The sequence below is a fragment of the Panthera uncia genome, chromosome F1 (assembly GCF_023721935.1).
Source record: "Panthera uncia isolate 11264 chromosome F1, Puncia_PCG_1.0, whole genome shotgun sequence".
NCBI lineage: Eukaryota > Metazoa > Chordata > Mammalia > Carnivora > Felidae > Panthera > Panthera uncia.
Window position 1 is genome coordinate 21,419,653 of NC_064813.1, and position 14,932 is coordinate 21,434,584.

The 14,932-nt window shown below is 34.2% G+C and overlaps 1 protein-coding gene across 1 annotated transcript; it reads left to right on the top strand.

The window, feature by feature from the left end:
* Positions 1-1,082: 1,082 nt before the first annotated feature.
* Positions 1,083-7,962, top strand: PDC (phosducin). Its single transcript, XM_049634068.1, has 3 exons — positions 1,083-1,201; positions 5,267-5,418; positions 6,863-7,962. Exons 1-3 carry the CDS (start codon positions 1,141-1,143, stop codon positions 7,385-7,387), a joined length of 738 nt encoding a protein of 245 aa, XP_049490025.1. The 5' UTR covers positions 1,083-1,140; the 3' UTR covers positions 7,388-7,962.
* The last annotated feature ends 6,970 nt before the right edge of the window (positions 7,963-14,932 follow it).

A 14,932-nucleotide genomic window follows, 5' to 3' on the forward strand; every position in this document is an offset into this window, starting at 1 on the left:
GGGAATGTGTTAGTATGTATAATAGAGTTTTCCAGATGTTGGAAAGATAACTAAGTACATAAGTTGGATTTGATGTGAACAAAGAATAAATATGTTCTATATAATGACATCAAAGAGTTTCCCATGAATAAAACTTCATGTACTTTTGGTAGATATTGTGACATATTTTATTTAGTCAAAATTCTATAGGCATAGTGACTAATTGTTATCTGCTTGTTGGGTGATTTCACCAAAACTTGCTTGATGGTCTGGAGAGATGTTATGGAATTAGTTTTTGAACAGCACTGTTTCTTAGATCATTATTCGTTAGTGCCAGTTCAGAAGTTGAATTTGTCAAACCATATTGACAAAATGACTCTACTTCCGTATGTTAACTTCCATAAGAGTGTAATGACGTAAAATTTAGCTCTACAATTGAATCTAGGTTCAAATTTTTGCTCTACCACTTACTATGCAATCATGGACAAGTAACTTAAACTCCCTGTCCTTCAGCTTCCTCAGTTGTAAAATGACATTAACAATTATCTCCACCACATATGGCTATGTGAGAATTAAATGATTTTTGACACATAAAGTAATTGGAACAATGTCTGCACATAGTATTCATAGTAAGTTTATAATTATTATTAATTTTAAAAGTGTTGTTATATAAAATGTTGGGATATAATTGTATGATATTTGGTAACAAAATAAAAAACTATGTAATAAATAATGTTCACTAAGTACATAGATTTATGTACTGAAGGCTCTTTAAGTAAAAACAAACTATGAATTATGTAAAATATTTAGGTCAAAATATCTTTAATAACATAAACATCACATTGATGTCCTTTTACAAGGCAGACAGAAACATACTGAACACTTTATCACTTAGTGATAACATTTAGCCTACTGTGGAACTTGGCAGCAGGAGAATAATAGAATCTCATATATATATATATATATTTTTTTTCAGATTCAAAAAATTAAAATTAAAAACTCTACCTTTGGTCTACTATTGTTTACAACCGCAAAGAAAGTTCATAGTGGGAGAAGTTAGGAAGGAGCTTAATTATACTGTACGTAGAAAGGTATATGTATACATATATAATCATTACTTCTTTGTTCATACTATAGATTATATCAAATCTAATCCCTAAAATGGAAGAAGCCAAAAGCCAAAGTTTGGAGGAAGACTTTGAAGGACAGGCTACCCATACAGGTAAGCAAATCTAGAAGAAAATAATAATTATTAAATTAAAGTTAAATCTGGAGATCTCTAATGTTCTTATTGCCACTATTCAGTATGAAATTTAAGTAATATATTTGAATGGTTTCATGGAATCATCTAAAAATATTTGAGTGGAAAAATGAATGTGAAGTCAAATACTCTTAAGCAGTTTTATTTAGATGTCAAAGAATGAGAAAAACATTTATTATTGAGAATTTCTTACTGCCCAACTATTATAAGACCTTTCTATGTACAGTATAATTAAGCTCCTTCCTCTCTAATTTCTCTCACTATGAACTTTCTTTGCAATTGCAAACAATAGTAGATCAAAAGGTAGAGTTTTTAATTTTAATTTTTTGAATCTGAAAATATAAAGAAATGATAAAACATTCTTAAATTAAATGCATTTCAGTATTCCTCCAGAAAACATTGACTTCAATTCATTTCACCCAGAGCCTGTTTTCCTAATCTGTTAAATTGTACACGACTGTGTATATGCCTCTACTAAGAGTTTAAAAGTCAAATAGCATGGTTCAAGTTTAAAAGTTCAGTTTGTAGGGGCATCTGGGTGGTTCAGTCAGTTAAGTATCCAACTCTTGATTTCTGGTCAGGTCATGATCTCATGGCCATGCCCTGTGTCGGGCTCTGCGTTGAGTGTGTGGCCTGTTTAGGATTTTCTCTCTCCCTCTCAGAAAAAAAAAGATGTTTGTACCTCTTAAGCCTCTTCACTTATTTTGTAGACCCTAAAGTAATATAATATTATTGTCAACTATACTTCAGTTAAATATAATATTAAATTATATTATAAATTATATTAATATATGTACATATATAAATATAAATATATATAACAAATTATAAATTATATTAAATATAATATAAATATACTGTCAATTAAAAAAATAAATAACATCTTAAAAATAAGTAAAAATAACAGTTTAGGGTTTTTTAAAAACTCTTTTGACTCTTATTAAATTAATACTTTCCTCTTTTAATAATATGAAATGGAGCCTTTAAATTTAGAAAGAAGGTTGAATGAATTCACATGAGTACTTTAAAAAAAAATTTATTTATTTTGAGAGAGAGAGAGAGAGAGAGAGAGAGCACAAGTGGGGAGGGGCAGAGAAAAGGAGAGGCAGAATCCCAAGCGGGCTCCACACCATCAGCGCCTGATGCAGCGCTCCAACTTACTAACAGTGAGATCATGATCTGAGCCGAAATCAAGAGTCGGATGTTTAACCAACTTAGCCACCCAGGAGCCCCAAATTCACATGAGTACTTAACAAAATGCATGGGAATTCATTTTATAATGACACTGTGAAGAATACCTTTCTAATTATGGCACAGAACCAAGAAACCATAAAAGAAGATTGATAAATTCAGCTATAAAAATGAGAAGGGAGAGAGGGAGAGAGGAAAGATGGAAGGAAGGAAGGAAGGAAGGAAGGAAAGAAGGGAGGGAGGGAGGAAGGAAAGAAGGCACCAATGAACAAACAGAGGGAGGGAGGAGAGGAAGGGAGAAAGGGAAGAAAGAATGTCTGCTGTCTGATAAGTCATTAGTAGCAAATTCCAAAAAGCATTTAACAAATTGGGGGAAACCAGCTGTAATTCAACTGACAAAGAGTTAATTTCCTAATATATACTGAGAGCTCTTACAAATCAGTAAGAAAAAAAAGCAACAATCAAATGGAGAAATGAGCAAAAGATAGGTCAATTAAAACAACAACAACAACAACGACAACAGCACTGGGGCAGCTGGGTGACTCAGTTGGTTAAACACCTGTCTCTTGGTTTCCGCTCAGGTCATGATCTCACAGTTTGTGAGTTCAAGCCCCACATGGGCTTTGTGCTAACAGCATAGAGCCTGCTTGGGATTCTATGTCCTTGTCCCTTGCCCCTCCCCTGCTTGCTCTCTACCTCTGTGTCTCAAAACTTAAAAAGTAAACATTTTAAAAATAGCACTTATGGGGCACCTGGGTGGTGCAGTTCATTAAGCTCTTGGTTTCCGCTCAGGTCATGATCTCACGGTTCGTGGGTTCGAGCCTGCATCAGGCTCGTCAGAATCTGCTTCAGATTCTGTGTCTCCTTTTCTCTCTGTCCCTTCCCTGCTCGGACTCTGTCTCTCTCTGTCTGTCAAAAATAAATAAATGTTTAAAAAAAATTTAAATAGCACTTATGAAATTAGTACTATTGTGAGATACATTTTTTTCATACAGTTTGTAAAAGTAAAAAGTTTAATAACACACTTTGGAAAGAGGCATACTCAATATTACTGGTAGGAGTGTAAATTGGCACAACTTCCTTAAAAGTAGTATAGCAGTATCAAAATTAGAAATGTATATGCTTTTAGGGGCGCCTGGGTGGCTCAGTTGGTTGAGCATCTGGCTTCAGCTCAGGTTATGATCTCACAGTTTGTGAGTTCGAGCCCCACATCAGGCTCTGTGCTGACAGCTTAGAGCCTGGAGCCTGCTTCCAATTCTGTGTCTCCCTCTCTCTCTGCCCCTCCCCCGCTCATGCTGTCTCTCTGTCTCCTTCAAAAATAAATAAAAACATTTAAAAACATTAAAAAAAAAAGAAATGTATATGCCTTTTGACCAAGCAATTTTACTACAATAACCTATAGACAGAATTGCATGGATAGAAAAAAAAAATGTATGTGCAAGGTTCTTCATTCAGAATCATATATCATAGAAAAAATGTGGAAGCAACAATATACATCAATAAGAAACTACTTAAGCAATTTAACATCTACACAATGGAATGCCATGCCCCCATTTTTTTAAAAAAGAGAAGATCCTCTTTATGTATGTATATGAAAAAATTTCTGAGATATATTATGAATTTAAAAAAGCAAGGTGAGAAAAAGTATGTATAATATACTACCACCTGTAAAAATAACGAGAGAAAAAGATGCCCTTTTCTGCACATATAAACACATGCTATACACATGCATATTTTGCATAGACAGAAAACATATCTAGAAGATGAAGACTATACAAGTAAACAGAACACAGTGATTGACTGAATATAATTTTTAATAGAAGTAACTTTATATTAAAAGTACATATTGTATATTATGTATATGTATATTTATTTTATTATTTTTTGAGAGAGAGAAAGGGAGAGAGAGAGAGAGAGAGAAAGCAGGGGAGGGGCAGAGGGGGAGGTAGAGAGAGACCTGAACTGAAATCAAGAGACAGACACTCAACTGACTGAGCCACCCAGACATCCCAATATATTATATAAATTTAAAAATTATTAGAAATGTGGGGGAGAAAGCGAGTATATCCACATATATAATACAATATTAAAAGTATAGATAGGGCTAATCTTTAGTGAAGGATATTTAAAACTCCATATTTTCAAGAATTTAGACCTTCCAAACACTGTTATTATTTATCACGGCTACTAAACATCTGAATTCCAGTTGGATCATCCTTGATTTTATTAATTTTTCCTAAATCTTCAAATCCCAGATTTTCTACATTTGTAAAAGGTTCTTAAAATCTTAAAAGGAACTGGATGATTATGTAATAATTTTCTTAAAGCCATTTTGGTTATGTTAATTGAGATCAGGCTACTCTCACTGGTTGTCTTGTATGTGCTATTATTATTGTTGTTTTCTGGATCTTTATATCATTTCAATTTATTTCCCTAATAATCCAAGTATCCTTTGTTAATAGTGGGTGCCAATTTTAGTTTATTGCTGAAGCTTCCTTATTAATAAAAGTGCCATTTTTCTAGTTTCTCTCTACATTCTAATTTCTAACAAATTTACCCTCAAATTTGCCAATAGTTCAAAGTGTATAATTTGTATTTTCATTGATGTAGATGTTTCAGAAAAATTCTTAGCCATAACCCATTTAACAAGATTAATTTGGGAAAACATTTTTATGAGCGGGGCAGTCAAAAATTTCTAGCCAAAACAAGATGTTTGTTTCCGATGCAGAAGATGACAAGTCTATTCCCATGGCAATATTTAATACAAATTTAAGTTGTATAAATAGTCGTTTTGAAAATAAAAAGGAAAACAATTTGTTTTTTATTTTATTTCAGGACCCAAAGGAGTAATAAATGATTGGAGAAAGTTTAAATTAGAGAGTGAAGACAGTGATTCAGTTCCACCAAGCAAGAAGGAGATTCTCAGACAAATGTCTTCTCCTCAGAGTAGAGATAACAAAGACTCAAAAGAAAGATTCAGCAGAAAGGTAAGGAGAAATCAATAATAAATAACTTACAATGTTTTTAGTCAAAATTACTTGAAAGAATCACTTTAGAGATATTATAAAATAGATATATTTCAAAAATATATATTATAGTATTTATATTGGCAAAAAAACAGGAAATGAAGTGAATGCCTGTGAAGATATTCCATATTTAAAAATGTATAGCAGCTATTAAAAGAATTAGTTATAAATACATGAGCTGACTTACAGGCAGTTCTATAATATGAGAAAGCAAGATACAGAGTATGGTAAATTATACAATCCCATTCTCTAGAGCAATGGGGAAAAAAACCACATAACTGCATATATTTTTATGCTTATATGATTATATGAACATGTGTGTAAAAAAGTAGGGAAAGACACTCACCAACTTGACGATATTGGTTAGTTGGAAGGATGGGATTGGTTGAGAGATCTCAACTTCCTTTTTCCAAGTAGGAGAAAGAAGATAAGCAGAATAAACCACTTTTTTTTTAAGGTATCATGATTTTTTTAAAGCAGCATTAACAAAAAATCACAGTAATTTACTTGTCATATAATGTGTATTTCCATGTGATATGTTAAAAGATGATCTCTAAAATGTTAATGGAGATAAACTCAGAATATTAGAGTGAGGAAATTTCACTATTTCTTCCTTCCTTCCTTTAGCTTTTAGGCCATTTTTGAATCCTTATAATTAGCATGCATTATCTATATAACAATAACAATAATAATCATATTAATTAAAAACCCATAAAGTGATTTCCATTGTGGAATAAATCACCTTATGGATTATTATCTCTAAACCAGTGTATACCATTCATTATATATTAATTCTCAACAGACTGCATCAGAAACATAAAGGCATTTTTGAGTGACACATTTAGATTGTGTGTCTATACCTTTTTATTTTTTATGAAAGCCACTCCAGGGTAGAACTTGCTGGGATTTTTTTACCCAAAGTGATGGGTAGTTCAGCGGCACATTTCTTACTGGTGATCATCTCGTGTCTCCACAGCAATATTTAGGCATGCTCTAATCATGAAATAGTTATGAGCTCCTATTATATGCCAGATACTACAGCAGATAGTGAAGAGTGATGAATGAGACAAAATTCCTGCCCCATGGGACCTATCAGTTATAAAAACTATTATTAAATAAATAAATAAACAACACAATCTCAGGTAGTGTTTATTGCTATGAAGAAAAATAAACCAATATAATAAATAGAGAGCATAGGGTGGGCATTCTGTTAGGTGGTGTAGTCAAAGAAGGTGACATTTGAACAAAGACTAAAAGTGGGCAAGGAGAAGGCCTTCACACCACGAGTGAGGTAGGATGAGGGGGAGAAAATAGCACATGCAAACTTTGAGTCTATATGCTTTTGTGTCTAAAGCATATAAATTCTGACTGAATGATCTCTGTCATTTCTTGTGTTTATTCCTAGATGAGCATTCAAGAATATGAACTAATCCACCGGGACAAAGAAGATGAAAATTGCCTTCGTAAATACCGGAGACAGTGTATGCAGGATATGCACCAGAAGCTGAGTTTTGGGCCTAGATATGGGTTTGTGTATGAGCTGGAAACTGGGGAGCAATTCCTGGAAACTATTGAAAAGGAGCAGAAAATCACCACAATTGTTGTTCACATTTATGAAGATGGCATTAAGGGCTGTGATGCTCTAAACAGTAGCTTTACATGCCTTGCAGTTGAATACCCTATGGTCAAGTTTTGTAAAATAAAAGCTTCTAATACAGGTGCTAGGGACCGCTTTTCCTCAGATGTACTCCCCACACTGCTTGTCTACAAAGGTGGGGAACTCATAAGCAATTTTATTAGTGTTTCTGAACAGTTTGCAGAAGAATTTTTTGCTGGGGATGTGGAGTCTTTCCTAAATGAATATGGGTTACTACCTGAAAGAGAGATACATGCCCTAGATCAGACCAACATGGAGGAAGATATTGAATAAAGAGTCACTATGTCAACATCTCATATTTCTCCTTTACAAGTTGAGCATTGATGTTCATAGTATCCATATTCCTTTAGAGAACACCAAGTATGGCCATGGCTATTTTAATTTGTGGGAAAAAAAGCATGTACACTAAAAGTATTTACTTAGCATTTCTTAGTTACTTAAATGCATAGAAGTCTTTACTATAAAACATTGTAGTGTTCAGCCACATGCTTGTAGACAAAGAGAATATGAATAATGTGACAGTTTTCAAAATCCCTTTCAAATTATGTGTTGGCTTTTTTACTCCTTGTTTTTTCCTCAGTGTTATTATTTGGGTTTTCAAATTACACTATCAATTATAATTTTTCTAGTGTGATAAGAATAAAGTCTCACAAGGAAATAAGTTTTCTTTTTGAAGCCTTTTCTTTCTTGAGTATTACATTATCAAGGTCCTAAAAACATTATATAACCCAAAATACAAAAAAAAAATCATTAAGATACACACACACACACACACACACACACACACATATAAACTTAGAAACATTGTGTCACATTAAAGTTGCAAAAAAAAGTAGTATTTCTTTTAAATACAATTGCAGAAGCTAACCTTATTTAGGAAAAAAGGCAGAGTAGTAGCAAAGTCTTTTTATTCTACAGACAAAAAATTATCTAGTAGTGATAATAATTACAACTATACAGATATCATTTTTTAATTTTTATTTTTATAGGCCAGCATTTTATACGTATAACATCTAATCCTTTTTAAATTTTTTAATGTTTATTTAATTTTGAGAGAGAGAGAGAGAGAGCATGAGTGGAGGAGGGGCAGAGAGAGAGGGACAGAATCCCAAGCCGGCTCCAGGCTCTAAGCTGTCAGCACAGAGCCAGTTGCGAGGCCCAAACCCACGAACTGTGAGATCATGACCTGAGTTTAACCGAATGAGCCACCTAGGCATCCCCTAATTCTTTTTTTAAACGTTTATTTGTTCATTTATTTTGAGAGAGAGAACACGTGCATGTGCGTGAGCAGGGGAGGGGAGGAGAGAGAAAGATAGAGAGAAAGAATCCCAAGCAGTCTCCATGCTGTCAGCGAGGAGCCCAATGCAGGGCTTGATCCCATAAACCGGGAGATCATGACCTGAATCGAAATCAAGAGTCAGATGCTTATCCAACTGAGCCACCTAGGAGCCCCTATAATGTCTAATTCTTAACCACAATTCCACAAGTAGATAGTATTATTCGACTTTAAAAATGATGAAACTGAAGTTCAGAGATCTATTTCTCTTGAAAACACTTGCAAAACTCTCCTCCTACACAAACAAATGGAAATGCAAAATAAAATATAATTTGAAAAATGTTTTTAAATGCATGAATGAACTGAGCAAGAAGATAAAAGAAACTTCTAGGGATCTGAATCACTGTAGGAAATAATGGTGAGTGAGAGCTGAAGCACTAAGGCCCATATATGAAGACATAGTGCTTGATAAATCATCAAAAATTGGCTCCCTGTAGGAAGTGTGCTTAAAACAGTTTTGCCTATTTTCCCCTGGTGGACCAATGTTCAAATCAGACTTTGTCACAAGTTCTAGTCTCCAGTTTCCTAAATGAAGACTTTATAGATTCTCATTCCTTAAGCCTTTTATAGATTTTCTTCCTACTTCAAGCACTTCACCTTCCTCATATTTCACTGAGAAAATAGAATTTATCAGACGAGCCCTACTTCACCTTTCCATCACCAATCTACAATGTGCACCTGCATGTAAACACTGTTTCCACTGACGTTATAACGCAAGTGTCCATGCAGCTGAGACTCATGACTAAACTGAGCAGTAGAGCCAACCTTCTCACCCATTTTTCTCCTGCAAGTGTTTTCCCTCTCATTTCATCATGTTTCACCCTTTCTCTTTGTCATACTATTCATATTGGCTTGTAAATAAATTTTAAAATTGCCCACTATGTAAAATATACCTAACTATAATTTAAAATTTCCAGCTATTCCTCAGTTCCCTGCTTTCCTATACAGTCATATCTCTCAAAAGAACTATCTACAGCCACTATCTTTGTCTTCATTTCCATTTTTTTTTCATCCCACTCCCATCCAGCCTTTGTCTCAAACACTCTAATTACAGTTGAAGTCATATTGTCAAATTTAGTGGGCAATTCTTATTCCCTATTTTATTCTATCTCTTAATAAGCATATGTCAGAGCTGCTCACCTCCCCTCTTTTTGAGTCACTTCTTTCGGCTTCTTTCAAAATACACTGTTTGTTTGCTTTCTATCCTACTGACTATTTCATTTAAGTATGAATAGTCTTCTTTGCCAAACACTCATCCAAGGTAGCCCCCTTCTGTCCATAGTCTTAAATATCACCTTACATTCAGATCACTTTCAAATTCACATTTCTACTTTCACCTCTCTCCTAGACTACGAAACCCTGTGTCTCAACTGGAGAAAGAGAATAAAGGAGAAAAAGAATGGGAAAGAAAAAGAAGACCTGTAATTGTTGTAGATATTGGTGATACAAATATGGGTAATATAGAATTCCTAGCTATGGCCAGCATACATTGACAAGTCCTTAACATATAGTCATTGCAATTGGTAGTTTCTTTTAATGAACCTAAAATTCCATCTTCTATTCCTCTTTGTAAATTGGGAAAGGCATTTTAAATATCCTCTGGCCTGTTTCTAAGTTGGTGAATTCTAGACATATCACAAGGAGGAAAAGTTCTAGGAGAGATACATGCAGGGCAGTTACATATAAAATAAGAAACAAAAAAAAAATAGTCCAACTGTTTTCTCCTATCAAACAATTGCTAACAAATTTGTTAATCCTTTATGGAGTTCTCTGCTAGGGAATTAATGGACTCAAAAAGCCATAGAAACAAACAAACAAACAGGATCTTCATATGAGATATTAATAATGAAAAAACTCCTTAGTGGAATGTCTCTTTAGATTGACATTAATTCCATGAGCTGGAAGTAAATACTTAAAAAGATGATGACAAGGCAGTAAGGAATGATAGTCAAATGGATATTTTTAAAGAGAACAATATTTTAAGAATGTAAGTTCTCAATCGCTAGTCTTTAACTACAATGTGATACAGCTTTGTAGGGCAGGGGTAGAAAAGCATAGCTAAGCAGTGAAAAAAGTTTCATCTATTAAAAAGAAGAATAAAAAGGAGTGCTTTGAAAGCTTCCTTCAATGAAAGCTTTACTCTTGTATCAACTGTGCATTTAAAATAGAGAACTAGCAAGCTTAAGCAGGACTGAACCCAGGAATGTATTTAACCCATAATTGCCAAAACAAAAGTAACTAGGTGGCACCTTTGTAGGGAGTAAGTGATGATAGCAACCATTCTCAAAATAAGCACTTGGTGACTAATGGATGCCAGAATGCAGCTTTGATGGTAACACTCATCAGAAAGAGTCGGACAAAAGGCAGGATTTGACTAGAATATCTGAAACCCGCTGCTGCAGAAATCCTGGATTACAAACTCCCCTCATGTAAACACTCATTCCGCTATTATGTTTGGCAGGAGAAGAGATCATTTTTGTCTCAGCAAAAGAATGAAGTTTAAATGTAAAGGTCTAAAATGCTGTAACATGCCTCATAACAAACCACCCAAATAATAAGGGGAATAGCCTTGGAAGAACCAAGAGTGTCAGTTGCAAAGTAATATTAAAATAAGAGAAATATTTTAGGGAACAGCAAAATTATCTTAGTAAGTGAGAAGCTTATTCATTCATTCGTTCATGAAATATTTATGGATGAGCTGCAATGTGCCATGTAGTGTTCCTGACCTTAAGGAGCTTACAGTAGAGAAAGGAGACATTTAAACAAGCAATAGGTAATGCCTGCATCTATATCCATGTATATATTAGTAATGGTGGTTAATAGCCTGAGCACTGGTGCCAGACTACCTGGTTAATTCAGTGATCTTGAGTAAGTTAGTTAACCTCTCTGTACCTATTTCCTCAACTGTCAAATAAGGATAATCATAGCACATCCTCACTGGACTGTGAGGAAAAAGTGAATAAATCATGTAAACAAACTACTTAGAACAGTGCCTGTTACATAGGTATTACTCAAGTGTTATTATTATTATTATTATTATCATTATTACTATTACTAACAGATACTTATGAAGTATAATGGTACATACAGTACATAGATACAACCTCTGAAAGATATGCTCATGTAAATAGAAGCTAATTTACGAAGATGGTGGGATGCAATTCATCTATCCCAAACACCTCACACACATTCCTGCATATAAGGACCTTATTAAAAATTCTAAATATTTGAATTGAATGAGAGATCTCCCCAAAAATTGTCATTTCAAGTTGACTGAGGATACCATGATAAATATAAGTTAAATTATTTCTAAAAACAAAAGTGTGAAATAAATATTAACACACACACGAGAAAGAAATCTACAGAGTTTTGAGGACTATTATACTGAATTTTTTTTTGTACAATATAATCATGATCATATACTTAGTTGTTCAAATATATCTTGTAAACTATTACCTCACGATAAAATTTTGATTTTCTTTGTTTTCTTTATCTACACTGGTTTTCCACAAGTTTTGAGTGTCTAATACATACAAGTAATTATGTTAGATATAGGAAGTAGGTGATAAAAATGGGTAAGATATAGTCATTCTTTCTTCTCAAAGATTTGCAATCTAGGAGAGCACACATTCCTAAAATTAAAAGACATGGGGATTTATTTTTATTTTGTTTATGTATTACTGTTTGAGATCCTATATTCTGGAACCCAGCTGATATTGGATTTCAGTGAAGAAATCAGTATCCATTCATGCCCCTCTGATTAGCTAAATACAGTCATCTCTATTCTGTTCTTCCTCTTACTTTCACTCTCAAAGTATATGTTCTTCAAGACCTCCAATTTTTCAACCCTACCTCTTTAACACTTTCTCCATTTCATGGTTTATATTATATATAATATAATGTTATACATAACATACATTATCTCATTTGATTCTCACAACTGCCCTAAGAGGAGGGCACAGCAAAGATTTTAATATGTCCTGTTCAAGGATGGAGACAAAAATTTTTCAGCTTTATTGAGGTGTAACTGACATTGTAAGTTGTCTAAAGGATACAACACCATGACTTGGTATACATATACATTGAGAAAGGGTCTGCCCACACACACATACACTAAATGAGTTAATTAATACAGATGATGGAGAAATTGAAGTTTATGGTTAGTTTACTTGTCCAGGTTTATACACCTAGTAAGATGTAGAGGCTAAACCTAACCTTGGTCTCCCAATCCTAGTGCCTATGCTCTAAGATACATTATACTCTTTGTTTACCAGTCACCAATACAAAGCATACATTATCAACAAAATTTGGGATTCCCTAAGATTAGAAAGTCTGTCTTAATATATTTCATGTCCATGTCAATTCTTCAGGGAAAAAAGAAAGTTACCTGGAATCCAGATAAAGCTTCGGTAGGTCGCACAACTCCAAAATTACCGTGGTGGCCATGGCCCTGGTAGACAGAACAAGTCTTAGGTATATAGCACATAATCTCAGTTTTCACTTATGGATTTTCCTTATTTGGGCAATAGCATTCAGAGGAAACATAAATTGATATCATAAACATAAAATAAATATCTTTACTTGAGGTTCTCATCTATAACAAGTATCAAAGTTTTTTTTATCTTTCAGAGCTTTTTTTTCTTAGTATAAAGATAATGCTTCTAAAAAATCATTTTCATAAAACCAGGTGTTTCACCCTAGGCTATTTTATTTTTCAAAATGTCCACTCCCTACTCCCAATCCCTGAGCACATACTAGCTTGATTTAATCATGTTATCTCAAAAACAGTAATTCATTTTTAAGGCTGACATTTATTCATTGCTGACATGGCATGATTATCTCCTCTACAGGGTTCCTGTTCTAACAAATTAATGCACTTTCAACACGCAATGATTATCACACATGAAATTGAACTTGAATTTCAGAGACTTAATACTAATAAAGTGTGTTAGTCCCACAGAAATTTAGAAGCATAAGACCATGGCTGTACATTACATTCACATTCATTAAAAATAAATACAGATGTGATTTTCCCATCATTTTTTCCACTTTGCACATTTATTTTTTTATTTTTTTGTAATACTTTTTTTAATTTTATTTTTTATTTTTTAAAATTTACATCCAAATTAGTTAGCATATAGTGCAACAATGATTTCAGGAGTACATTCCTTAATGCCCTTTACCCATTTAGCCCATCCCCCCTCCCACAACTCCTCCAGCAACCCTCAGTTTGCTCTCCATATTTATGAGTCTCTTCTGTTTTGTCCCCCTCCCTGTTTTTATATTATTTTTGTTTCCCTTCCCTTTGTTCATCTGTTTTGTCTCTTTAAGTCCTCAAATCAGTGAAGTCATATGATTTTTGTCTTTCTCTGACTGACTAATTTGACTTAGCGTAATACCCTCCAGTTCCATCCACGTAGTTGCAAATGGCAAGATTTCATTCTTTTGGATTGCTGAGTAATACTCCATTGTATACATATACCACATCTTTTTTATCCGTTCATCCATCAGTGGACATTTGGGCTCTTTCCATACTTTGGCCATTGTTGATAGTGCTGCTATAAACTTGGGGGCGCATGTGTCCCTTCAAAACAGCACACCTGTATCCCTTGGATAAATGCCTAGTAGTGCAATTGCTTGGTTGTAGGGTAGTTCTATTTTTAATTTTTTGAGGAACCTCCATACTGTTTTCCAGAGTGGCTGCACCAGCTTGCATTGCCACCAACAATGCAAAAGAGATCCTCTTTCCCCGCATCCTCACCAACATCTGTTGTTGCCTGAGTTGTTAATGTTAGCCATTCTGACAGGTGCAGGGTGGTATCTCATTGTGTATTTGTATTTCCCTGATGATGTATTTGTATTTGTATTTCCCTGATGATGAGCGATGTGGAGCATTTTTTCATGTGTCAGTTGGCCATCTGGATGTCTTCTTTGGAGAAGTGTCTATTCATGTCTTTTGCCCATTTCTTCACTGGATTATTTTTTTGGGGGGTGTTGAGTTTGATAAGTTCTTTATAGATTTTGGATACTAACCCTCTATCTAATATGTCATTTGCAAATATCTTCTCCCATTCTGTTGGTTGCCTTTTAGTTTCGCTGATTGTTTCCTTCACTGTGCAGAAGCTTTTTATTTTGATGAGGTCCCAGTAGTTCATTTTGCTTTTGTTTCCCTTGCCTCTGGAGACGAGTTGAGTAAGAAGTTGCTGTGGCCAAGATCAAAGAGGTTTTTGCCTGCTTTCCCCTCAAGGATTTTGATGGCTTCCTGTCTTACACTGAGGTCTTTCATCCATTCTGAGTTTATTTTTGTGTCTGGTGTAAGAAAGTGGTCCAGGTTCATTCTTCTGCATGTCGCTGTCCAGTTTTCCCAGCACCACTTGCTGAAAAGACTGTCTTTATGCCATTGGATATTCTTTTCTGCTTCATTAAAGATTAGTTGGCCATACGTTTGTGAGTCCATTTCTGGGTTCTCTGTTCTGTTCCAT

Excerpts from the sequence above, each read along its gene's own strand:
- PDC (XM_049634068.1), top strand. The coding sequence starts at position 1,141 with ATGGAAGAAGCCAAAAGCCAAAGTTTGGAGGAAGACTTTGAAGGACAG. Across the intron at positions 1,202-5,266 it reads AGGACAGGCTACCCATACAG|GACCCAAAGGAGTAATAAAT; the intron begins GTAAGCAAATCT and ends ATTTTATTTCAG. Across the intron at positions 5,419-6,862 it reads AAGAAAGATTCAGCAGAAAG|ATGAGCATTCAAGAATATGA; the intron begins GTAAGGAGAAAT and ends GTTTATTCCTAG.